The sequence below is a fragment of the Camelina sativa genome, chromosome 1, assembly GCF_000633955.1.
Source record: "Camelina sativa cultivar DH55 chromosome 1, Cs, whole genome shotgun sequence".
NCBI classification, from domain to species: Eukaryota; Viridiplantae; Streptophyta; class Magnoliopsida; order Brassicales; family Brassicaceae; genus Camelina; species Camelina sativa.
The window spans coordinates 3,054,084-3,077,473 of record NC_025685.1 but is presented as its reverse complement, the minus strand read 5'-3'; the positions used below and the strand labels follow the sequence as shown (position 1 = coordinate 3,077,473).

At 36.7% G+C, this 23,390-nt stretch overlaps 8 protein-coding genes and 1 long non-coding RNA gene across 11 annotated transcripts; 3 read left to right on the top strand and 6 right to left on the bottom strand.

Moving 5' to 3' along the window:
• LOC104741244 (phosphatidylinositol 4-phosphate 5-kinase 6-like) lies at nucleotides 1,112-4,165 on the bottom strand. Its single transcript, XM_010462158.2, has 9 exons — nucleotides 3,895-4,165; nucleotides 3,068-3,815; nucleotides 2,809-2,976; nucleotides 2,567-2,732; nucleotides 2,367-2,483; nucleotides 2,081-2,274; nucleotides 1,868-2,001; nucleotides 1,714-1,783; nucleotides 1,112-1,618 (listed from the first exon to the last, which is right to left on the bottom strand). Exons 1-9 carry the CDS (start codon nucleotides 4,163-4,165, stop codon nucleotides 1,327-1,329), a joined length of 2,160 nt encoding a protein of 719 aa, XP_010460460.1. The 3' UTR covers nucleotides 1,112-1,326.
• LOC104741149 (rhomboid-like protein 19) lies at nucleotides 5,220-7,823 on the bottom strand. Its single transcript, XM_010461972.2, has 8 exons — nucleotides 7,715-7,823; nucleotides 7,455-7,579; nucleotides 7,016-7,076; nucleotides 6,764-6,930; nucleotides 6,436-6,541; nucleotides 6,118-6,320; nucleotides 5,874-6,011; nucleotides 5,220-5,550 (listed from the first exon to the last, which is right to left on the bottom strand). Exons 1-8 carry the CDS (start codon nucleotides 7,724-7,726, stop codon nucleotides 5,448-5,450), a joined length of 915 nt encoding a protein of 304 aa, XP_010460274.1. The 5' UTR covers nucleotides 7,727-7,823; the 3' UTR covers nucleotides 5,220-5,447.
• LOC104740998 (probable ADP-ribosylation factor GTPase-activating protein AGD11) lies at nucleotides 8,125-10,679 on the bottom strand. 2 transcript variants are annotated; one of them, XM_010461789.2, is made up of 10 exons: nucleotides 10,332-10,679; nucleotides 10,074-10,252; nucleotides 9,902-9,985; nucleotides 9,722-9,806; nucleotides 9,566-9,641; nucleotides 9,311-9,474; nucleotides 9,035-9,239; nucleotides 8,834-8,950; nucleotides 8,663-8,758; nucleotides 8,125-8,567 (listed from the first exon to the last, which is right to left on the bottom strand). In XM_010461789.2, the coding sequence occupies exons 2-10, from the start codon at nucleotides 10,114-10,116 to the stop codon at nucleotides 8,286-8,288; spliced, it is 1,152 nt and encodes a 383-aa protein (XP_010460091.1). In that variant the 5' UTR covers nucleotides 10,117-10,252; nucleotides 10,332-10,679; the 3' UTR covers nucleotides 8,125-8,285. The 2 variants fall into 2 exon arrangements, with proteins under 2 accessions (XP_010460091.1, XP_010460166.1); XM_010461864.2 differs by having other exon boundaries at nucleotides 8,286-8,567; nucleotides 10,074-10,215.
• LOC104740855 (methyl-CpG-binding domain protein 4-like protein) lies at nucleotides 11,165-13,170 on the bottom strand. Of its 2 annotated transcripts, none has more exons than XM_010461608.2 (2): nucleotides 12,015-13,170; nucleotides 11,165-11,643 (listed from the first exon to the last, which is right to left on the bottom strand). In XM_010461608.2, the coding sequence occupies exons 1-2, from the start codon at nucleotides 13,059-13,061 to the stop codon at nucleotides 11,332-11,334; spliced, it is 1,359 nt and encodes a 452-aa protein (XP_010459910.1). In that variant the 5' UTR covers nucleotides 13,062-13,170; the 3' UTR covers nucleotides 11,165-11,331. The 2 variants fall into 2 exon arrangements, with proteins under 2 accessions (XP_010459910.1, XP_010459983.1); XM_010461681.1 differs by having other exon boundaries at nucleotides 11,505-11,653.
• LOC104740704 (eukaryotic translation initiation factor 2 subunit beta-like) lies at nucleotides 13,535-14,786 on the top strand. The gene is made up of 4 exons (XM_010461419.2): nucleotides 13,535-13,585; nucleotides 13,765-13,910; nucleotides 14,025-14,170; nucleotides 14,269-14,786. The coding sequence occupies exons 1-4, from the start codon at nucleotides 13,535-13,537 to the stop codon at nucleotides 14,466-14,468; spliced, it is 543 nt and encodes a 180-aa protein (XP_010459721.2). The 3' UTR covers nucleotides 14,469-14,786.
• On the bottom strand, nucleotides 16,497-17,799 carry LOC104740645. Its single transcript, XR_002036087.1, has 4 exons — nucleotides 17,552-17,799; nucleotides 17,116-17,174; nucleotides 16,947-17,003; nucleotides 16,497-16,835 (listed from the first exon to the last, which is right to left on the bottom strand). It is a non-coding gene; the product is annotated as an uncharacterized LOC104740645 (long non-coding RNA).
• LOC104703802 (eukaryotic translation initiation factor 2 subunit beta-like) lies at nucleotides 17,924-18,721 on the top strand (the record flags this gene model as incomplete). The annotated part of the gene is made up of 4 exons (XM_010419878.1): nucleotides 17,924-18,048; nucleotides 18,126-18,268; nucleotides 18,447-18,532; nucleotides 18,701-18,721. Coding segments are annotated over 4 exons (375 nt in total), but the record flags the coding sequence as incomplete, so codon positions are not given.
• LOC104740564 (reactive oxygen species modulator 1-like) lies at nucleotides 19,447-20,400 on the top strand. The gene is made up of 3 exons (XM_010461237.2): nucleotides 19,447-19,671; nucleotides 19,843-19,880; nucleotides 20,281-20,400. The coding sequence occupies exons 1-3, from the start codon at nucleotides 19,599-19,601 to the stop codon at nucleotides 20,392-20,394; spliced, it is 225 nt and encodes a 74-aa protein (XP_010459539.1). The 5' UTR covers nucleotides 19,447-19,598; the 3' UTR covers nucleotides 20,395-20,400.
• Nucleotides 20,922-23,273, bottom strand: LOC104740476 (uncharacterized protein At1g04910-like). Its single transcript, XM_010461122.1, has 6 exons — nucleotides 22,467-23,273; nucleotides 22,203-22,371; nucleotides 22,024-22,113; nucleotides 21,667-21,950; nucleotides 21,323-21,581; nucleotides 20,922-21,227 (listed from the first exon to the last, which is right to left on the bottom strand). The coding sequence occupies exons 1-6, from the start codon at nucleotides 23,168-23,170 to the stop codon at nucleotides 20,997-20,999; spliced, it is 1,737 nt and encodes a 578-aa protein (XP_010459424.1). The 5' UTR covers nucleotides 23,171-23,273; the 3' UTR covers nucleotides 20,922-20,996.

Here is a 23,390-nt window from a genome sequence, read left to right as displayed (position 1 = left end):
AGCCAATGAATTTGAATCCTAATAGGAATTATAGCCAATGGACACAAACCCAGTGGAAACCTGGCAGTTATGAAATGATATTTTGGGAAGATCCTTCCTAGCTGCAACAAGAGCAATCATAGGCATGGGAGAAGGGATAATGTCAATTGAACCAGGCGATATATACACTTTGTAAAAAGTCTCGTGTAGCCAAAAGCATATGCAGGAGCCCTACTGCCCTAGACACATGTCCCCAACTACCATTTTCGATCCTTTCTCACTAGTCTTTTACATTAGTTTCTAAACATGACTGACTGTTCCCAATCAAATTTGCATCTACTTTTTAGCAGTGTCTTTCAGAGAAAACCCGAACAAACTCATTTAGCTTAGGTTTTTTAGACATCTAGCTCTTTCACACAAAAAGTTCTGCATATTCTACATATTATATGAGATTCATGATGAGTATCCCCATTCAAGGCAACGTTGAAAAATACACATATATTGGCCTTGGTTTTTCATTAAACTGAAGATGGTTATATATTTATCCAAAAGACTAAAACAATAGCTCACTACTCACTAGAACATTATCATTATTATCAGCTATAGCTTACAGCCCTCTTCTTATACTCTCTGTTTCTTAAGATGCTGTCTCATGTCTCCTTACTACTGATATAAGGCAAAACTATACGACGACGTCAGAAAAAAAAGGATAATATACAATCCAAAAAAAATAGAAATTAATAAAAGTATTCAAGCCATATGTAAATCAAGAAAAGAATGCTATCTAAACTCTTCTTCTTGCTAAAGAATGTTTAATGCTATGTGAACTTATTTTAAAATTTATTAGCATTGACTTTGAGCTTGGCTTGTAGAGGAGCACCAGAAAACCTCACATCTGTACTAATACCCAATCCACCTACAAGTCAACTTTTTCCAACGTATTTAAAAATCAATTTGAAAATAAAATAAAACGAAAACTAGAAACATGTTCTGTTGTATAATAATGGTTAATAATTCTAAAAGAGTAAAAAATATAAAAACTGGACGAAAGTAAAGAATAAGATATACACAAGTCATCCCATCTGCTGTACACATACTTTCTTTCACGTTTGAAGAAACGCAGTACAAAAGAATAACGACAACCAAAAAAGGGTCAGAGAGTATAGAACTTTTTTAGTTACAAAAGAATCGATTTTTTATTTTTTTTTTCTCTACTTAGAAGAATTGGTTGAATAACATAATAAATTTACAAATATATCTATAGAGAAAGTAAACAAAAAATTCTAACAAAAAAGAATAACCTCAAACTTTGTTGGGCCTTGGCGTGCAAGTTAGATGATTGTTCTCTCAAGTGTCTTCTTCAACAAAGACCCTGAAGATGAAATCCCTGAAACGTCGAGCGTATTGCTTTGGATCAACGGCTGAGATCGATGTCGGATCATACTGCATTGATTTGTAGGCATGTTCAAGCTTCTTGCTTATGTCGTAGTCTTGTAGAATGTCTATTACACCAAAGTAGAGAATCACATCATAAAATTCACCAGTTGGTTCCCCAACAAGCTGATTCTCACAGTCACTTCTTCTCACTGTTCTTTCAACTCTTGCTGGCATGTTTATACCCAGTTTTATTGATGCTAGCCTGGAAAACATATCATTAAAGAAGAACCAAACTTTCTGTTATAAAACCCTTTTTTACGTTTTTGCGATATAAACATTGAATTTTTGGTTCTTTACTTGCTGGCATCAAGAAGAAACCGGTCCATTTCTGCTCGGGAGAGACGAGTGTTTCCACCATCAGAGTTTCCTGCTTAAAGATGATGAAGTTGCTTTAATCAAGCTTTAAGATAGAATTTTCGAAATTTGAGTTAAAGATTTGACAAGATTTTACCGGTCGGGGTTCGAGCACCGGAAGTAGGAGTGGCAGAGTCTTTGAATGCAGCTTCTCGAAAGTGAAGACCAACCAAGAGACTATAATCCATGATTCTCTCTTGCTCAAGGAATTCACAGTCTCTGTCCACTTGCCTGGTAAAAAAACAAACACTCAGAATTTGGGATCACAAATGAAAGAAGTGAAAAGAGATAGAAGTAATGAATCATTCACCTGCAGAATTCTTGGAACCAGTTCTTTTGCAATCGGAATGCAAAATTTAGATCAAGATCTTTAAGAGTCGTGTTTGGATCGATTTCAGACTCTGGTTTAGTAGTAAGACGGCCATGAGAGGATCCTTTGAGGTCAAACCGCCTATGGATGGAGTGACCAGTACAGAATAGATTACCCATTATTACAAACCGAACCTGCAGGCAAAAGTATTCTCTCATCAGTACATCCAAATTGAAAAATGCTAACAACAACAACAACAATGCAGAGACATGAATACAAAAAGGACCTTTTTCTGTGCAGTGCCAGTCAATTTCACGCAATGAAGACCGAAGAACTTGGTAACTAAAGTGTTTTCACATGCCCTGACATGATTGTAGTAAGCCGGGAGCATCCTTATAAGAACCTGTCAAAGGAAAAAAAAACAAAGACATGAGTGAATCTTAATAATAATCAGAATTTTATGCGGTTTAAAAATTCAGCTCTTACTTTGGTTTCTGCCTTCTTCATAGTCTTGATCATGTAGCGGTCATCGTTGGTCAAGTAGAAAAAGCTTCCACTTTTCCCTGGAGATGATAGCTCCCTAAGATCATCATTCCCACAAATAGATAACATATAATCTGCTGCGTCCACACTAAATAGTTTCCGCAGGGTCCTACACGAAACACAAGATTTTCATCTGTTTTCTTAATACCACAAGAGAAGAAATCAAAAGTAAGAAAGATTCAAACCTGAAAACCACAGGACAGTAATCCTTCCATTTGAACTCACAAGACTGGTGTGGAGGAGTGTATTTTGATCCTTCAGATGGGAACTTCGTCCAAAGTTTTTCCTTTGGATCAAACGCGGAAGCCTTCAAATCAAGAGAAGTAGCTGGTGCTGGTCTTCCAACAGAATGTCTTCTCAACAAAAACAACACTCAACATCAAGCAAAGCAAAAACAAACAAATAACAAATCGAAAAAAACACAAATATAGTTTCGGTTTTTACCTAATTCCGAGCTGCAAGTTAAGCATGAGTTCATAATTCTTGTGACCTTTGGAGATAGTTTGCCCTTGTTTCTTAGCAGGCTGTATTCTCAAAGGCCCTAATGATGATCTATTACTCTCTGCATTATCATCTAACTGAAGATAACCAGAACCATTATTCCTTAATTCCATTTCACCATTACTTACTCTTCCATCAACGGATCTCCTCCTGGGCCTCTCACTGTTCTTGGTCATGTTCCCACTACTACTCTGCTCAGAAGAACCGTACCAAACAGGCATCTTCTGAGACGGCAAAACCGGGATTCTCTGACAAGTAGAAACCACACATTCACTCAAATCAGCATAGAACACTTGTTGTGGCTGCCAATCGAAATTCCCTGAAGAAGTGGAAGGGTAATAAGTCCCGTTCTGTTCTTTAGGATCCTTGCTCCAAACACCAACGTAGAAACTCCCATCAGACCATCGGAAAGTTCCATTGCCTTTAGGAGCTCCGTCTTCCCAAGACCCATCGTAACGGTTCCCGTTGCTCCAAATCATGGTACCGTTACCATTCATCAACCCATTCTTCCATTGTCCAATGTAATGATTCTCGTTCTTCCATTGATACCTACCGTGTCCATCTTGTAAACCTCTCCTCCATTCTCCATCGTAGCAATCACCGTTGACGTAACTTTTCGTTCCTTGCCCATGTCTCAGATTCATAACCCATGATCCTCTATACAAGTCTCCAGACGAATCGATATAAGTACCTACAAAAACAAAAATATAAAAAATCAAAACTTTGAGATGAAACGATTTGAGGATTTGTTGTAGTTATGATATGTATACCTTTGCCGTCCATGTAACCGTTTTTGAAATCGCCTTCGTAGGTGGCACCACTAGGCCAACTGAAACGACCTTTGCCCATGGTTTTGCCTCGGCACCAATCTCCGACATACATACAACCATCGGTCCAAAGGTATTTGCCATGGCCGTGAGGGAGATTATCTCGCCATTGTCCTGTGTAGAAATCTCCGCTTGGTAAAGCTTTCTCGGCGTGGTAAGACTCACCAGTTGGTCTACTGTAATCGTCGGCGTCATCTGCGTGTGCTACCGACATTTCTATGTTCTCCTGCTTCTTCTTCTTCCTACGAAATTTCACTTTTTTATTTAAAAAATCTATTTTTTTTTATTTTCTTTCTTTCTTTCTTCACATTTTCTTGTTGTTGGATTCTACGTTTCTCTCATTCGTTCCTCCATAGCTTAGATCGCCGAGCCGCATTTGGAATTTTTGTTGGGTCTTTCAGAAATTATCGGATTTTCAATGGAGGGAAATGTAGTATAGCCAAGGACGACGAGAACGTAGATAGATAGAGAGGGAGAGAGAGAGAGAGAGAGATAAAGGAGATGTCTTTTTTTGGGAATGGCGTGGGGAAACGAAGAGCAACAGAAAGAAGAGAAGAGGAAATTGAAAACGAGGGAAAAAAGAAGAAAAAAAAAGGGAAAGATTGAGAAATGTTGTTGGTGGTGTGTGATGGATGAATCTCTCTTTCGATAGAGAAATTGTAAGAGTTTGGTAATGGCCATTGTTATTGGAGCTCCGCGTTTGATTCCTAAAGCGACTACCAAACCAGACATCTGGAGGGACTCTCGCATAGATGCGACGTGGTTACCTTGTCAATTTGCTTACGTCATTTCCTTTTTCATTTCTTCCTTTTTTTTTTTTCTTTTTCCATTAAAATAAATAAAAAATAATACTAATAATGAGAACGAACTTCCCACCGGAAACCAAATTAGTCAAATTACACATACATACGATACGGTTATAGTTTCTTTTTTTGTTTAAAATTATCCTAGTCAATGGAGTCCCTTCTTTTGTGCCTCCATCTGACTCATCCCTTGTATACTTAAAACTTCTTTGTTGATAGATCATTTCTTTGTTTTTTTTTTTCCCTAATAATAATGAAAATCATACTTTTCAATCATTCAAATAAACAACACAAATTGACAGCTATAAACTAGGTTTAATATATTTATAGTTTAAGTTGATAGACAAGAAGTGATTTTAGAGTTTGTGCTTTGCTTTTCACTCAACAAACCAACTTTTTGTGTGCCTTAGTCTTAAGAGTGATCGATTGCGACTGTTTGAAAAAAAAAAAAAAAAAAGTTTGGAGAGAAGTTTAACATGTATAAATTTCTATTATCTCGTCGTCCAAGGAAATCATTTCTAACTGGTTCGTCCAAGGAAATGTACTATTTTTCGAGCTGTCTTAACAATTTACGGAGAAGCTGATCTTTTTTTTTTGGTATAATGACCCAACCTCATAAAGAAAGAAAAAAAGATGTCCACCTGAAACAAGCAAGAACCCACACACCTTCAAAAAGCTTATTGCAATCTCCACTTATACGCTATCCAATGCATCACTCGGCAATTCATCTTTGCTCTTTGCAGGAACCATTCTTTCTGTTGCTAGTCTCTCCTCTAGAGCTCTTGCCCCTCTTTCTCTGCAATTACATCTTTTGTGTTATGACAGAGTTTTTTTTTGCCTTTTCTAGAACCGAATATACAAGTTTTCTCAGGATTTGGTTCGATACAAACTACTCATAAGTCTAACTCCTACATACAATATTGATAAAATCACTTTCTCTTAGAATAGAGTGAATACTATCATTCGTTATCTCGGATAAAGAGGAGAGAAACAGTGCTGAAGACATGAACTGCACTAACCCCCCATAGAGCTGGGGATTCAGTAAGATCGTTGCATCTTAGGTCTAAACTGCCATTTAACTAGAACAGGGAAGTGGGGAAAAGAGAGGAACCAGTTTACCTCCTCCTGGATGCTTCTGCAGAATCGGAACCTGGCAATGGTGCGCCGCTGGTAGCATAATCATGGTCTTCACTGGTGACATTTGATCGTCCACAAAGCATCCGGTGAAAGATTAAGGCTATAGGGTCAATTATGGGCCTGCATTTCATTTGGAAAAACAATATTACCAACAACATATGAGGCATGAATTGATTTTGTCGGCAAACTCGAAATTGTAGTAAAAAATGTAGAAATATTCTTTTACCTGAGTAATTCAGGAAAGAAAGAGGAGAATGCAAAGTCATCGCTTGGATCACCTCTGAGCTTTGTTTCTGGTCTCCTCTGTAGGTACCTAAGGTATAACCAGCCCATATATGTACCAAATATCAAAGTGGGAAGGTATGCTGCTGAATCTAGTGTGAAGAAGCTTGAGGCTATTGACAAAATTAGCATAATTGAGGGCAACCACTGCACACAAAAACCAGAGGTAAGAATAGGATGTGAGAACTTCTTCAACCAGCCGAAGTTGAAGTAAGAAAATGTCATGGTTTTATTCATTTCTTAGTAGAAAGTATGAGATTACCTTTGCTTTTATCTTTAACAGCAATACCTCCTGGTCAGGTATTATCTGCTTTATCCCGACAAGAAGGCCTGCCAAGACACCATGAAAACCTGCAAAGGGCATATATCTAGCAAGGAGAAAACAGAGAACAAATTATTATACAGAGGAAAAAAATGAAATCTAACTAAGAATAGAGGATTCATCATATACTGTGGTAAAAGATTGAACGTAACCGACCAGGGAAGCAAACGAGTTATAATTTACAGCGTGGAGGATTTCAGACTCTATTTTCATAATGTATAAACAGACAGACACTTAGTGAGTATATATAGGGTGGTGGAGTACTTACAGGTAGATTTCCATCCTCGTTATGTAGTACAAGGCAATGGCTGTAACGAAAACACAGAGATACGTAAGGAAGTTCACCACAAAGATGAACTTAAGGAACTCCTTGGATCCCCAGACGGGCTCCAGGAACTTTCCCATAAAGAGGAGAGAAACGGTGCTGAAGACAACCTGCAACATTGCAAAACAGTCACTCATGTAAGCAAGTACTATTAGATGAGAAAGCTGGATTTGGATAGGAACAAGTTGAACATACCCCATACACTGATAGTTCAAAATAGCCACTTGTAATCAGATTCCAGGCAAAAGGAATAGTCCTATAGTGAAGAAGAGTTGAAAAAAATGTAACAAGCCGGAACCAACCATGGTGATAATACTTGAATCCCAAACTAGAGAATGATAACTGTTAACTAGCGAGAATTCTAATCTCTGGAATTTACAATTTACAAGGAGTATCACATTGTTCTCACACTGGAATTTAAATAGCAACCAGGTAACAGTACCATGCGAGCATCAAATTCGCATCCTAAGTAATATACTTACTAACTGATTTTAACATAATGATGGAACCCTAATTTCTTCAAAATAGTGAATCAGCAATTAGAATCGTGCGGAGTAGAACAAAATGCAATCAGTAGCAAAATCGTAACCCTAGAATTGACATAAGATTGAGAAGGAGAGAAAGACGGAAGTACCTCGCCGGAATGAGAGCAAGGTAAGGGATGGTAGCAGGGATGAACTGAACAACGAGGTGTCCCACAACAAGCACCAGAGCAAGTCCTTTGCAAAGCTTAGTGAAATTGGTGAACACACTCGTTCCCTGAAACACAATGTAAGACGATGAAGAAGAAGAAGATTCGTAAGATCAGACGACGGTTTCCAAAAAAAATCGAAAACAAAGAAAACGCGAAAAGATCTCAGGGCCGATTTCGTAGATCTGCTATAATAACCGTACCGGAGAACTCATGTCGCCGGACTTGAGCGAGAGAGAGTGTAAAACAACAAATCTGACGATAGATCTCGCCGATGCCGCTCAAACCGGAGATTATTTTCTCCTTTAATACTCCCACAATTGGTAATCTATATACTTATATATGTAATTATTTAATTATATATCTACATTATTATATGTTTGTTACTTAGCTTTGTTTACACTTTACAGCAATAACAAAAAAATTATAAGGTAATTATTTTAATTTTTTTAACATCAACCATACATAGGTTTTTAATGTGTTATGGTAGTATAAATTATACTACAGCTCTATGTCTTTTATTATGTAATTGTAACACCAACCATACATAATTAATTAATGTGTTACCCTTGAAAATCTTAATTTGTTTTTCATACTAATGTAGAAACTAGGATTGGTTCTGAAGAATGATCAATCAAATTATGGTTTTTTTTTTACATAGGTTTTGAGAGATAGATCAAGAAGAAAAGTATTAGCATCTCTTCACTATTAATTCAAACAAAACAAACAAACAAAAAGAGTGAGGGAAGAAAGGAGGTAACGTATTTATATATATCATTGAGTGAGAGGAAGACATTCAAGCTGGATCTCAAGTACACCTCTCTCCACATTTTGAAGCCTAAGTGAAATGTCTTGTCTCACTTTTCCTTCTTCAAGTGAGATTATCCCATCACTCACCAACGTGTTCTCTTTGCTCGCCACCCAACTTCCCAGCTGCATCGGTTCCTTTATGCTCGATGACTCGTAAGCTTTTGCTGCACTCACCAATGGTTGTATGTCTATCTCTGCCTCTCCCATGAAATCATCTGTCGAGAATGTATCCTTGTCGTACACTAGCTGCAAATTTTTACATATCAAGCAAGATTTTGGTATAGCCTCTGTTCAGTCGAGTTTGTTAACGGCTAAAATGTTTATGATATTTCTGTTCTTACCACTTTGAGAGGAGGCATGGGCTCAGGTATCGAAAGCATTAGCGTCTCATTCCATACGGGATTCAAGTTGTTCTTTATCACCCGTGTTTTTACCGACTACAACAAACAAACATGAAGAGGTTAAGTTTAAATCATACAAGTTGTCTAGTAGAGATTTGGTAGAGAGCTCACTTGTTGACCAAGAGCAAGGATAACATAAGGATCGCTGGTCATTACGTCTCGAACCGCAAGATTGGTTCCTTTTACCACATTAACCTTAATCAATCCCACAAACTCAATCATACCTGCCTGTAAATTAAAACACCCACAAAATTAACGTTAGCAACAGTTATTAGCCAAACATGTAACGTATGTATGTTTAGTGGTTGTTACCATGGAATTGCTCTTCTTTGGTCCTTTGTGATCAGATTCTCTTCGTCCCCAGCTATTCCTAAATGCATGACCAATACGGTTTTTTGTAGAACGGTGGTTTGCAGAACATGAAGACGGTGGTGAAGTATTTCTTCTGCTAGGCTGCTGATAAGGGCACAAAGCACCATCCTTTGGATCCATAAACTGGTGCATCTCATATTTTTTTCTGCAGAAGTATAGATGTTACACACATGATGATCATACATAAATAACAAATCGTAAGTAAAAAAATGTTACCTGATGAAATCATTGCGTTCCTCATTAGTAGAATCTGGTTTGGGTTTCTTTGACTGATCGATGTTGCAAGCTTCGAATCTCTGGTTCACTGTGGTGTTTCCACCATACCCTACAAGCATGTCAACTTGATCATCTGTCCAATCGTCTAGTTTTACTGACAGAACCTGCGATGATGATCGGCGGAGTTATCGATTTAAAGGCTCTAAAGACAGAAGCAGAGAAAACAATCAAGATTGTTGATGGAAAAGAATGTACCTTAGATATATGAACTCCAAGACTCCTGTGTACACCAGAACACTTAATGCAGATAAATACACCGAGACTCAACGACCTAAACCAGATGAAATGAATCAATCCAATCCATCAAAAGAGATGTACAAAACCACACAACAAGTAATTAATCAAACTTACACCCATTTTGGTTCAGGAGAGCCACAGTCAGCACAATATTTATTCCCAGGTTGCTTCAGCAACTTCTCTAACCGATCTCGGGGATCTGACAAATGAAAAACCAAATATGAGATGAGATTGTCACCAACTAACACTAACATATCTTTAAAAAAAAGTTCATCTCCAACAAAAAATGATCACCAGAAGAAGATATTTGCAAATCCATTTGAGGAGTCCATCTGGGTGTCTCTGAACATAAAAGTTCATATAAGCAAGCATGCGACCCTATAAAACAAACAAAAGCCAAGATTTAAAACCTTTTACACGTTTGAAAAGTTAGGGGGGATAATGAAAGGATTGTGTTGAAATTTACCTGAAACTTCAACAGGTTCGACATTTTCTTGGCCGACAGACATTTCGAACCAGAGCCGAGACAAGAATGAAGAACACAGGAATGCTCAAAAAAGCCGTGACCATTCAAACAACATTATTCCCAAGAATCAAGACAACATCTCCTAAGGAGCCATTGGATTTTTTTAAAACAAGGAGAATCTGAATCCATCATAACAAAACAATATAACTTGATTTTGCACCACACAAAGCAAAAAAGATTCATTCCTTGAGAAATTACCTTAAACAAAGGGGCTAATATGAAATTTCAAAGCCATCAAAGCCTCGTTCCAATTTCAATTTCTTGGAAGCAGAACCTAAAAACTCTAAAAGGTCAGTTGATTTATTTTTTTTTTTTTTGGGGGAAGAGGGAGAAAAAAGTAATGTTGGGTGTAACGACCACGGAGGGTATAACCTAATAACGATGAAACATGAAGAAAAAAAACAGAATTACGGAAGGATTTTGGAAGAAAATTGTCTGAAAAGTTGCATCATCATCCTGCAGACAAAGGAGATTGAGAAGCCTATGATTAGTTGTGTTTTTTGTTTTTTTATTTGTCGGCCAGAGAGAGATTGAAACCAAAAAAAAAAAAAAAGAGGATTTTCGATTTTGTGATTTTCAATTTTGTGCAAATATTGTAGTTGACACGTCATTATAACAAATTATCACAACATTTTTCCTTTTTCCCTTACCAAACAACCTTATAAAAATCTCTTAAATTTAGAAACACATTAAAGTTGTGATTGCCTCTGCAAATAAACCAATAAAATGCATCGGTTTGGTACATTTGTTTACCAATAAATATTAATATTGAACTTATTTTAATGAGTTCTAAGTTTTGGATTTGGCTCGTAACAGTAGTAGTAGTTGCCTCATCATTGTCATTCTTTGAATTAGTATATTGCATCATCACTTGGTGCCCAATCTATAACTAAAAAAGCAAAACTTCATGTTTGAATATAATAAGAACTAAGAAAGTCGCATAGCTTTTTCACCCTCAACTAACTCATGCCTCTCCATCTTAGGTGTTCGACAATATTAAACACAAAATAAAACCCATAGCTGATACCAAAAGGTCCAAAACCCATTACAATATATAAGATATAGAAACTACTGTAGTTAGTAGTATAAGATAATATTTCATTTACAGCTTTTAAACATTGGTGACAAAGACAACAAAAGATAAGAAAACTACCAACAAAGACTATTCGTTCAACATTATATACTTGTACCTTCCCACTCATAATTTATACCGAATCCTGAGGAATTCCCAGTAATAGTTTAGCATATGATCATTAGGCTTCACGCGATCCCAATTCCCGTTACAGAATATCGCATACGCATCCGCTGCATACTTTCCAACGCCATGCAATTGAGTGACGTGAGTCCAGTTCTCTTGAAGATACTCGAGAGATAACCGTTGAATCATTTTGGCTCTCTTCTTTTGTAGTCCAAGAGGTTTTATCAGACTCTCTATCTCTTTTTCTTCAACTTCTATTGCAGTCTTTGCATCAGGACACAATGCGAACAAGTCTGATATCACTCCCCGCGTCTGCAATCACCTTTCAAAACAAATTCATTGACCAATCACACAAAGCCTTTTCTTCTACCAAGTTCAACACGACCAAAGCAATTCAATTCATGGATAATTAGTTACTCGTAAAACAAAAAGACTGCAACTACTTCTTCTGCAACGGTTATATTGAAAGCTTTAAGCCCACAGAGGTTTAACTCCTTACTTCCTAACAAACTTTGGAATACTCTCAAGAATGATTTACATGAGCTGATTGTTGTCAATGATTGAGAAGGTATGCAACAAGAAATGACAACACCAAACACATCCACTTAAACTAATTTGGTCTCAAATGCCTAATTAGTGTATCTAAGTTCAGTTAAGATAAGGAGAGAGGAATGAGGACAAACCTGTGCACCAGATGTTTTGTTGAGAAGCATACATATGACCAGCACCCGCCATGGATCATGCCAATGATCTTCTTGAAGTAGATTACATGGAGATCGTGGAGGCACCCATGTCTTATCAGGCGTTTTCCGCAGGTATGCCTCATCGGTCTTTTGAGAAAGGGAGAGTAAAGGGCTCACAACCGGAGTTTTCCTCACCCTTCTTGATTTCTCCTTTTGTGAATCATCGATTTCAATTCCATCCGCAGGCACAACATCATGGAAATATCTTGAAACTTTCACAACCTTAAAATACCTACGCAAACCTCTTGGCTGTTCTGAATCAGCTGACGCCTGGAAATAACGCGAAACTCTTCGAACCTTAGCTTGAAGTTTGCTACTTTCTCTCCTACTTACACTTTGAGATGAAACAATGTCAGAACCACATTGTGAAATAGCTGATGCCTGGAAGTATGGAGAAACTCTTGGAACTTTAGCTTGAATTTTCCTGCATCCTTTCCTACAACTTCTTCTACTTTGAGAGCAAACACTACGAGAATCACACCCTACTTTGGACTGTTGTGAAACAGTAGATCCCTGGAAGTATGGAGAAACTCTTCTTACTTGAAGATGAGATTCAGAAACACTATCATCATCAGCAATTCGAGGAGAAACAAGATTACTAGTAGTTTCACTTCCAAAGTCATCCCTTTTCCTACTCCTCACACCCTTATAAGCGAACCCAAGAAACAAATCATCCAAATTTCTTCTACATGAAACAAAGCTATCGCTCTTATTATCCTTGTCGAGGAAACAAACATCATCACGATGACATTGAGAAAGCAAATTACTTGAACCATGTCTAGTTTCAGACTCATCAATGCAACCCAAATCTCGAATTATATCATCATCATCATCCTCCTTAAATAAACCAATCGAGTGATTCTCATCCCTTACCTCAATAGTAGCGGAGTCGGGTCTCCGACGAGTCATCATCACTGAACTATCATCGTCCCTTCCAAGTCTTCGACATCTCCTTCGCGTATACGTATATATTACTGGAGGAAACATCTCAATTTTATAAATATAATCTCTTTAAGGAACCAAAACAGAGCACCCAATCTCTCTTCTTCGCCGATACTTTTGTCTGTAAATTACCCTTTTTCGCCATTAGTGTGTGTAAAATTATAAGTATTTTTTGGTCAATTACATTAAATTGCGCCATTTTAATAATAATAAAAAAAATTGGGGTGAAAACAAAAATAAATTGAGCTTTTTTATTTTATTTTTTATAGATATTTGTTAATTTTTATAAAGAAATAGAAATAATTAGGGTTGAAAAACAAAAAAGCAAATCACAGCCTCGTTTTATCACTCCTGCGGTTTCGTTACCAAAGGTAATTTGAGTGAATTTTTATAAATGTTTCACCTAGACTTTAGAGTTTACTCTTGAATTACTCGGAGTCCATCTTTTTTTTTTTTGTTGATAAATATTTATAATTATCTGATTTGGTTTTTTAATGCTTTTCCTGGCTGCAGTAATCATGGCTGATGAAAGTAATGTGATCAAAGAAGAAGTGAAGGATGAGCAAGATGTAAGTTTGGCTTTTTACATTTTTTTTGTTGCGACTCTATAAGGGATCCTTGATTCATATAATAATTTGATAGATATTGCTTTTGGAGGATTCTTTCATTAGGTCAATGCATCATCCTTTCAAGATTATTCATGCTTGTTATTTTTTTTTTGTTTCCTGATTGGAAGTTATAAATACAGATACTTCGTAGGGTCTTTAATATTCTGCGTGAAAATAGTCCGGAGCATGTTGGATTTTCGCTTCTTACAGTTATAATGCCACCACAAGTTCTTCTTGAAGGGACAAAGAAGACAATCTTTGTCAATTTTATGGACTATTGCAAGACGTATGAACAATGTCTCATATAGTACTGTACTTTTGTACTTTTTGGAACCATTTGTTATACCAGAACGTAGTGGTTTTTTGATGTAATTGTATTTGGAATGCTTAACTTTTTCAGGATGCGTCGACAACCAGCTCATGTTAGGGCTTTCTTACTTGCTGAGTTGGGTACTACTAGTGATACACCTGATGCGCAGCAAAGGTTGGTTGTTAGGGGGAGATTTACATCCAAGAACTTTGAAGGGCTTTTACGGCGATATGTCTGTAAGTAACATATCCTTTAATATACCTCAAGGTTCAATTTTGGAGTAACATCCTTTTGTTGATTTCTTGAAGTGATTCCTAGTTGCGGTTATTTTCAGGTGGATACGTCATGTGCTTTGATTGCAAAAGCACAAACACAACTTTCTCCAGGGAGGTTCGTCTCTTCTTTGTGAGATGTGAACAGGTAAAAAACCTCTACCCAATTAGTTTCTCTTGCCTTGGACACATTTCTGTTTATGGTTTCTGCCTAACTGAATATATAAGAAAACCGCTTCTCATAGCTACGTCCCCTCTATGATTTCATGATGGAGAAATGGTCCTGAATAGGTGTTGCTCTTCAACACCTATTCAAGATTTTGCCTAGATTATATTTTCTGATTAATATATATTGCGCAGTTAGAGTGATACAAAACTAATTTGGAGGCCTACTTTATTGCATCATCTTAATGTGATGCTGATATCATTGCCTACGCTGTCTTACAAAAAGCTGCTTTGGTTGAGCAAGAGAATCAGTAATTAACGTCTGAATACTAATCAAGAATTATCCAGTGCCTATCTATATATTGCTATTCTAAAATCTCTGTGCCTATCTATATATATCTACAAATATGAACTGATGGGGCTTGTTTTGGCAGTGTGGATCAGGACGATGTGCGCCACAAATCCGCATGAACAGAAGGTATCTTGGTCGCAGGGAGACTGGATATATTGGTAGCTCAAGTGAGTAGAGAGAGTAGCCTCTCTTTGTGTAATTACTAAAGAACATGTTATGGAGTTGGTGAGGTCATGCTTGTCTTCTTCTTATTCTCTAGCTTGCTAATGGCATTGACTTGTCTTTGAGTATGCTGAAGAATGTTATTCTCTAACACAGGTTTAATAATGAAAGGAAAAGAAAAGGAAGACACAGATTAAAGTTGTGATTGCCTGTGCAAATAAGTCAAGAAAAAGGCATTAAGTTGTGTTTGGTTTACCCTTAAATATTGAACTTATTTGTCATGAGTTCATAGTTTTGGTCCTTTTGGATTTGGCTCATAGCGGTAGTTGCCTCATCATTAACATTCTTTGAAGTATTGTATAGTGACTTGGTGCCCAATCTAACTAAGAACAAACTTAATTTTGAATATAAAAAGAACTGAAAAAGTCGCATTGCTGAACTATCATCGTCCCTTTCAAGTCTCCGATCTCTTCTTCGTTGATACGTACATTATTGGAGGAACCATCTCAATTTACAAATGAAGTCACCGCAATCGCTTAAGGAACTGAAACAGAGCACCCATCTCTCTTCTTAGCCCATACTTTTGTCTGTATATTATACACTCCCTTTTTTTCGCGTCCTTTGTAAGTAAATTAGACGGGTTTTTTTTTTGGTTAATTATGTTTTTGTTTTATGAATTAAAATTGCGGTCTAAACATAAAAATTAGGGATTCTTTATTTAATAAAAAGCTTTTATAAAAGTGAAAACAACAAAAAAATAGGGTTAGGAAAACGCAATCAAGAAAACAAAAAGCTTCACAACCTCTTCGCTTGAGTTTCCCCGTTAAGACCAATCGGGTGCTGTTTCGTTACCAAAAAGGTTTGAGTTGATTTCCAAAAGTTTCCGTTCTATTGTTAAAGATTATAATTGTAGTTATAGACTCGGAATAAAAATTACTACTTATTATGTTTTAGGTAACGGAGTGACGGAGTCCATCTTCTCTCTTTTTTTTAGATGTTCATACCAATTTTGTTGATATTTATAATATTTGATTTGGTTTCTTAATGCTTTCCTTGGCAGTAATCATGGCTAATGAACGTAATGTGATCAAGGAAGAAGTGAAGGATGAGCATTGAGCAAGATGTAAGTTTGGTTTTCTACAATGTTTGTCTATATGAGATCCGTGATTCCTAAATTTAATAGATATTGCTTTGGAGGATTATTTATTTCCTTAAGTGGCAAATACTTCCTTCCAAAGTAATTTGATTTCTACTTGTTTTTCTCTGATTGTGAGTTTGTTGGTCCATAATGTACAGATTCTTCCTAAGGTCTTTAAGGGCATTGCCATCAAAGAATTTAAACAAAGTATCTTAAAACATATCTTATTCTTAATTTTGGAAAAAAAATAAAATTAAGAACTTCTTAAAAAACTTTAATATTTCATGGGTCCATTGAAGATTGTTAAATTTGAGTTTCTTAAAATATATATATATATATATATATATATATATATATTGTAAATTATTATGGTATTTTGTTTAAGTTCATAAGACTTGTATACTTTTGAAAAACTTACAAATATTGCATTCAATAAAAGTTTAAACAAACATTACATAAAAGCATATTAAAAATAGATTACTAAATGATTAATTTTAATATTGATTTGTGCCAATATTAAAATACATAACCAGAGACAAGTAGCTATCTCTCAGTCCATCTTTCATATTTGACTAAGCAATTTCATTTCTAATTCAATCAGAATCAAAAGTCCTCTCTTACTTGTAGGTTTTGGGATCTGACCGGAGAAACAGAGTGATGCAGTGTTGGCTAAGGCCAGCAAATCCCCAAAACACAAGTGATCAAGACCACTCATGTCCTCGATGATCAATTCTTTCCAAAGGACACCAAACCAAACGGAAACCGGACATCACAGCAACATTCAGACTTACCAGTACTCGGTGGTGGTACAACTTTGGTAGGTATTTTGGAGCCCAAAGCAAACAATGTCGTTCAAAGGTTAACAAAACCAATCACTTCACACCAATGTAAAGATATCGCATTATAGATCATAGATAATTTACTTGATTGGCAGTTGTGTCAACCACAAGCTTCTTCAGTTCTTTGTCTAGACCGAGCCACTGTTTCAATCAACAGATACAAGAAAATCAATGATCATGGTTAGAAGTGAAAAGCACTACGTTCAACAATGTGAGCCAATGAAATTTAAAAGGTGATATTAGACTAACTGACCACCCATCCTGATCCTTGCACAGCAGCACCTTCAGCTTGATAAGAGTGGTTCAAATGACCTGCACATTCGAATCAGACCCCAATGAGTTACATCCTTTAGCACATAACATAATCCAAAACTTACTATCCATATCTATCAAACCAATCCAACTGGTTCCGAGCTCAAGAGACCCAACAAATCCAAGTACCTCTAAGCCAGCTAGTGTAACCGATTAAACTTTGATTGACTCTGAGACAAATATTCATCCCAATTTCACACTCTATTCATCAATTACTTCAACTCCTAATTTCTTAGGCTCAATTCAATGGATCATGAGGCTGTAACTTGAAAAATAACCTATTTCATCTAACAATAACCCCATCCAAACACGATCCAACACAAACAAATCCATCAAACTCATCAAAACCGAGATCAGATAAAAAAAGTCGGACACACCTTTGCCATTGAATTTGATAGCGCTCTACAACTTAACAACAACAGAAGCATCACCCTTGTTCACAGATTTCTCGTTCAGAAACTTCAGAACCATTTCCTACTCAGACTTTCTCCTCCGCTTCAAAACAGTTTGTCCTCGGAAAGAAGACGAGAGAGATGAGAAGGAGATAGGGTAAAAATTTTTTTTTCTTTTGTCAAAAAATATAGCCAACAATATGTTGACACGTCGTCGGTTCTAAAGGATCCTAAAGTCACTTATGTAAGCGCCGATGCTAAGTATATTTGACAGTTTTTATTTTTTTTATTTATTTTTTTTTTGACCTAAGAAACTCCTAAGATATCTTTAAGGATGTTCGATGGAGATGACCTAATATTCTGCGTGAAAATAGTCCAGAGCTTGTTGGAGTTTGGCTTCTTACAGTTATAAGGCCACCACAAATTATTCTTGAAGGGAAAGACAAAACAGTCTTTGTCAACTTTATGGACTATTGCAAGACGTATGAACACAAAGTCCAGTAGTGGTTTTTTAATGTTTGTATTTTGGAATACTTTACCACCGTTAAAACTTTTTCAGGATGCATCGACAACCAAATCATGTTAGCGCTTTCTTGTGTGCTGGCAAGTATGCAAGGGGTACAATAGATGGGCAGCAAAGGTTGGTTATCGATAGGGGATTTAGATCCGGCCGATTTAAAGAGGATTTACGACGATATATCCGTAAGTATAACATTTCCACTGAACTCAAGATTTTGATTGCCGTAAATGAATATCATACTGTATATATATTTGGAGTAACAACTGTATTGAGTATGAGTTCAAGACACATAAGAGCCCTAACCAACAACATCCCTTGTGTTGATTTCTGAAACGTGGTTTTAATTGCCGTTTATTTCAGTTGAGTACGTCATGTGTTGTGGTTGCAAGAGCACAGACACAATTCTTTCAAAGGAGAATCGTCTCTTCTTTTTGATATGTGAAAAGGTAATAAAAAATCTACTGAGAAATATTTTTATCAAAGTGAGCCAACATTATTTGATTTCCAACAGTAAAATTTTAAACTATGTTGAAGCCTACGCTCTTTCTTGTCTTGCAATTGTTACCATGAAAACATATAATTTGATGATTGCTGTTTATTTTACACATATTCAGGATTTTGCCTACATAGTCTAATTAAATATTACGTAGTTATTAGAGTGATACAAAACTTATATGGAGGCCTACTTTATTGCGTCATCTTGATGTGATGCAATCTGGTATCTTGGCCTACACTACCTTTGGTTGAACAACTGAATGAGTGATTACTGTCTCAGCCTTTCAAGATTTATCCAGTTTTTTTTTTTATTTTGCACTTTTGCTATTCTGACATCTCTGTTGTATCTATTTTCACATCTAAAGATATGAACTGATATATTGGCTTTGTTTTGGCAGTGTGGATCAAGAAGAATGACCAGCTGTATCAGGTTCAAATGATATATATTGGTAGCTAGCTCAAGTGGGTTGAGAGTAGTTTCTTTGTTATAACTTATAAAAGAGACATGTGTGTGTGTTTTTTTTGTCCAAGAACTAGCAATTTTCTGAAAAATAAAAATAAAATCAATGACATTAATTTAATTTAATAAATGACATTATTAAAGGAATATGATTCACTTAATATAAATTTTATAAAATTTTAAATTGCTAAATTTTATAGTATATCGTATATTTTTTATAAATGTTATGGCCAGATTTTATTCTTAAACAAAACAAAACAGCTCCAATTAATGCAGGATTTTAGTAAGTTAATATACCATTGGGTAAATAAACCAATGACGTCTTCCACAAATTTGGTTCGAATTCGGTTAAGCCCGGTTTAGGATCAGGTCGGTGTTGTGTGGCCTTGTTCTTGTAGCGAAAGGCAAAATCGATCCACTCTGCAAGCAAAAAATAAACTCTTCCAAAGTCAAAACCTTTATAAAGCGGCGGCGAGGGCAACCGCAATATTAATATTCCGACAGAGAAGAAGAAAGACACAGCAAACGAATTGTCTCTCCAAACAAAAAAAAAAAAGATGGCGAAAGACAGCTGTTTGGCCAGAATCACTGCCGGAGTTGCCGTTGGCGGCGCAGTTGGTGGCGCTGTAGGTACGCTTTTTTTTTTTCTTTTTCAATTTCCTTTACATTCTGGAAATAAAAACCCTAAACCCTAAATTACAATCTAAATTCGCCTTTATATGTCTTCGATTCTATGGGAATTTGGGTACGAAATATTTTTGAGTGTGAAGATGATATTGAACTTGTTTCGTTGTGTTTCAGGTGCTGTCTATGGAACTTACGAAGCGATTAGATTCAAGGTACGCTTTGTTAATTCGGAATCTTTTCTTGAAAAAGTGAAACTCTTTGTCACTCTTCCTCTTTGGATATCTTGATGAGTCGAAAACACACTGCACAGCCTTAGTCTTGTGTTTTGTTTGCCTTCACTTTTGAGAAAATTGAACTTATTTGACTTGTGCATCTATCTCACCGTTTTGGACAACTTTAATCCATTATTTTGTGAGTTATGATTGGTCTTGTTGTGTTTACTTGTGAGTTGGTTAGCAAGATCAATCTCAAGGTTTTAGCTCTTTAAGTTAGATAAGGAAGATGTCTGGAGTAGAGGTTGCTCTTGTTGTCACTATATGCTTAAACGGTTGGGAAAACAATCTCAGTAGATACTTATGTCAACATTAACTGGTAGATATCTTATTCCTGCAGGTTCCTGGGCTTATGAAGATAAGATACATTGGGCAAACTACCATTGGCAGTGCAGCAATTTTCGGGCTTTTTCTAGGTGCCGGCAGTTTGATACATTGTGGAAAAGGTTACTGATTCCCCCCCCCCNAGAGATTGTTCTTGTTGTCACTATATGCGTAAACGGTTGTGATCACAATCTCAATAGAAACTTGTGGATCGACATTAACTGTTTAAAATTCATATCTCGTTACTGCTTGATGATGATCATTTGTTTCTTTTTCTTCTTTTCCTGCAGGTTCCTGGGCTTATGAAGATAAGATACATTGGGCAAACTACCATTGGCAGTGCAGCAATTTTTGGGCTTTTTCTAGGTGCCGGCAGTTTGATACATTGTGGAAAAGGCTACTGATTCCCCCCCCCCCTTACATTTGTTTAGCTCTAGAAGCTTTTAAGTTTGTGTCTCTCTCATAGTTTCCTGGTGAAAGATTGGATTCTTTTTTGAAAGATACTGAGTTTTTTTTTTATTGTTGAATAAGTATTGGATGAATCAGTAAAAGCTTGGTTTGATCAGAAACAGCTTCTTTTTCTTTTTGTCTAAGATAATTTCGTTGATGAAAATGTCTTGTTTCAAGGAGTTTAGTTTATAGATAAAGCATAGAAAAAGGAGTAAAAAGAGTATATTATACTTTAATCAAAAATAATCTTTGTTTTTGACCATATGTGCACAAAAAGAAGCTTTAAATAGTAGAGGTGGCTTGTTTGCACATACACTCAGGAACAGGATACTTTGTAACATCTCTTCCTGCTTTGCTAACCCTTAGTTCTGGCTGTCCTAGAGATTGTCTGTGTAACTTCTTTATCATCTTCTCAAACTCTGTTTTACTCATTGATGTGTTCACAAAGTATGGGAGCATATGCCTTTTGTTTGGTGTTATAATCTTCTTGTGTCCTTCATAAGCCCTGTGCCCCTGAAAGATTAATTTAACACTTTTTACCTTAAGATTGTGTAAGTTGCACACTAGAAATCAGACTTTTCAAACAACAGAGACCTAAGAATGTGTACCTGAATTGCATGGCCCATGTTCCCTCCATGAGATGCCATGAACACATCACTCTCCTTGCACACTATATAGTCGATTGCTGCCATTATCGAAGCTCGTTTTGCAAAAGGTTTGAGTTCAAGTGGCAATGCAATATCGTATTTGTTGTAGAGATTTGGGAATTCGCTTGTTAACGGTTTCAAAGCTTCCTTTCCGCCAAGCGGTTCCCCTCCCGCCCAATAGATCCTCGCATCTCTCGGTGCTCCAAGTGCTCTAAGCAGCCTGAAATTAACCGGTAATAATTGAAAACCAACTTCTCTCTCAGCACATAAAACTTTGTAAGAAAACCGTTAGGTCACTCGTTTACCTTGTTACTTCCTTGGCATTTAATGGACAGAGACCAGCGAGTTTCCTCTTATTAGATGTCATACTAGATTTGGCTGTTAAGAGCTCAGGCCGCTTAATCCTTTCGATGTTTACAATCTCATCATACTTTGAGCACAAACCAGAAAGGCATCCTGTTCTAACCCACACATCTTTCTCCATTCGAAGATGCAGCGCAATGTAAGGCCCTTTGCTCCTCATCCTCTCTGCAAGCTTCTTCCCCATCTCCATGACCCGTGGCGAAAACTTCAGTCCTTCAAATGCTGCCTGCAACACATTTCTTGTTCAAATGTGAAAGAACAAAAACAAACTCTTTTTAGCTTCCAGGTTAGAAACATACCTTACAACGGAGCTTCTGGAGATCAGTGGGCAAGTCTTTAGACAATCTTGAATCTAATCTCCTTAAAAGCAGAACTCCGTCCCTATTGAACTGCAGGATATAAGTATAACAAAGACCATTGAACATTGTTTCTTATTTGTTCACCACCAAATGATCCAAGGGAGGTTGTATGATCTTACACGCTTTAGATAATGCGAACGGATCCATTGAGGGGAGGCGTTAAAGGGCATACCACCTTCCTCTGATGGTCTAGTCATTAGTTTACTTGCGGGCAGCAACGAAACAATCTTCACATCATTTGCTAAAACACTCTTGAATTGCTCTAAATCAAATATATCTGAAAACTCACTGCAAAACAAAACATTCAGAATGACGTATGAACACAAAAATGAACATTTCTGATGATCCATTAATATTTACACCCTTAAAAATCAAATATATACCTCTCGTCACCCCAAATGAGATTGATTTGCAATATTGGTACAACAAGAACAGCACCTAGAATCCTCGCAATCACAACTGCATCAACAATCTGAATCTTCTGCTGATTCAACCCACCAGAGACAACCACCATCAGATACTTTCTCCTCTCTCTAGCAATCTTCTTACTCTCTCTTCTGTAACCAATGCTGAAGTCTAAGCATGGCTTGTAACCTAATCCATCAGGCTGTTTCCAAAACTCATTCTTATCACCATGTCCATTTCGATCAGAGGTGATCAAATGTGATCCATCACCACCAAAGGTCTCATTTTTCTCCACACCCGTATCCAAAGATCGATCCTTGGCGTTTGAAATCTCAACCTGAGTAGCGTTTGATCTGCTATACGCAAAACCTAGATGGTATTTAGGAGATACATTAGAATCCGAGCTTTGAAGTTGACTTTCGTGATCGCCGAAACCAAAAGAAGAAAGACAAAGACTGAGTCTTAATGATATCCCCAAAACAGTAAGTAAGAAGAGAGATAAAGCCCAGAGCTTTGGGTTTCTGAGATTGGAGAATTTGCTTGTTGTGTGCTTCTTCTTTGAAGATTTGTTATCGAGAAAAGAGTGTAAAGACGATGAAGAAACAGAGTTTATGATCTGAGCTGGGACTGAAATGTAGCAAACTTGCTTCTTACTACTGCTTCTCGTCTTCCATGTTCCCATCACAACTTTAAACAAACGAGATGAGAGCTTTCGGTTACGGCGGGAACATAGAAGGATCGATTTTGTTACAAAACAGATGACTGTGTTGTAGTAGTAGTTTTCTTTTGGGGTAGCTTCGTTTCCAAGAAGATTCTCATATATTATTCAATAATCAAACATTAGTTGGAGAAGATCTGTATTTTTTGGTTTTGGTTTTTTTTTTTTTTTTTTTTTTTTTTTT

Bases quoted from the DNA above. Each gene is read 5' to 3' on its own strand.
- LOC104741244 (XM_010462158.2), bottom strand. From the start codon at position 4,165: ATGTCGGTAGCACACGCAGATGACGCCGACGATTACAGTAGACCAACT. The intron at 3,816-3,894 runs GTATACATATCA...TTGTTTTTGTAG, and splicing joins CGGTTACATGGACGGCAAAG to GTACTTATATCGATTCGTCT. The intron at 1,619-1,713 runs GTAAAGAACCAA...TATGTTTTCCAG, and splicing joins TTTCTTCTTGATGCCAGCAA to GCTAGCATCAATAAAACTGG.
- LOC104741149 (XM_010461972.2), bottom strand. The intron at 7,077-7,454 runs GTACTTCCGTCT...TCTTCACTATAG, and splicing joins CTTGCTCTCATTCCGGCGAG to GACTATTCCTTTTGCCTGGA. The intron at 6,542-6,763 runs GTAAGTACTCCA...TCTCCTTGCTAG, and splicing joins ACGAGGATGGAAATCTACCT to ATATATGCCCTTTGCAGGTT.
- LOC104740998 (XM_010461789.2), bottom strand. From the start codon at position 10,116: ATGTCTGTCGGCCAAGAAAATGTCGAACCTGTTGAAGTTTCAG. The intron at 9,642-9,721 runs GTAAGTTTGATT...CATCTGGTTTAG, and splicing joins TCTCCTGAACCAAAATGGGT to GTCGTTGAGTCTCGGTGTAT. The intron at 8,759-8,833 runs GTGAGCTCTCTA...TGTTTGTTGTAG, and splicing joins TCCTTGCTCTTGGTCAACAA to TCGGTAAAAACACGGGTGAT.
- LOC104740855 (XM_010461608.2), bottom strand. From the start codon at position 13,061: ATGTTTCCTCCAGTAATATATACGTATACGCGAAGGAGATGTCGAAGA. The intron at 11,644-12,014 runs GTTTGTCCTCAT...AGGTGATTGCAG, and splicing joins ACAAAACATCTGGTGCACAG to ACGCGGGGAGTGATATCAGA.
- LOC104740704 (XM_010461419.2), top strand. From the start codon at position 13,535: ATGGCTGATGAAAGTAATGTGATCAAAGAAGAAGTGAAGGATGAGCAA. The intron at 13,911-14,024 runs GTATGAACAATG...TAACTTTTTCAG, and splicing joins TTTATGGACTATTGCAAGAC to GATGCGTCGACAACCAGCTC. The intron at 14,171-14,268 runs GTAAGTAACATA...GGTTATTTTCAG, and splicing joins GCTTTTACGGCGATATGTCT to GTGGATACGTCATGTGCTTT.
- LOC104740564 (XM_010461237.2), top strand. From the start codon at position 19,599: ATGGCGAAAGACAGCTGTTTGGCCAGAATCACTGCCGGAGTTGCCGTT. The intron at 19,672-19,842 runs GTACGCTTTTTT...GTTGTGTTTCAG, and splicing joins CGCAGTTGGTGGCGCTGTAG to GTGCTGTCTATGGAACTTAC. The intron at 19,881-20,280 runs GTACGCTTTGTT...TTATTCCTGCAG, and splicing joins ACGAAGCGATTAGATTCAAG to GTTCCTGGGCTTATGAAGAT.
- LOC104740476 (XM_010461122.1), bottom strand. From the start codon at position 23,170: ATGGGAACATGGAAGACGAGAAGCAGTAGTAAGAAGCAAGTTTGCTAC. The intron at 22,114-22,202 runs GTAAGATCATAC...TATATCCTGCAG, and splicing joins GTTCGCATTATCTAAAGCGT to TTCAATAGGGACGGAGTTCT. The intron at 21,228-21,322 runs GTACACATTCTT...TTAATCTTTCAG, and splicing joins ACATGGGCCATGCAATTCAG to GGGCACAGGGCTTATGAAGG.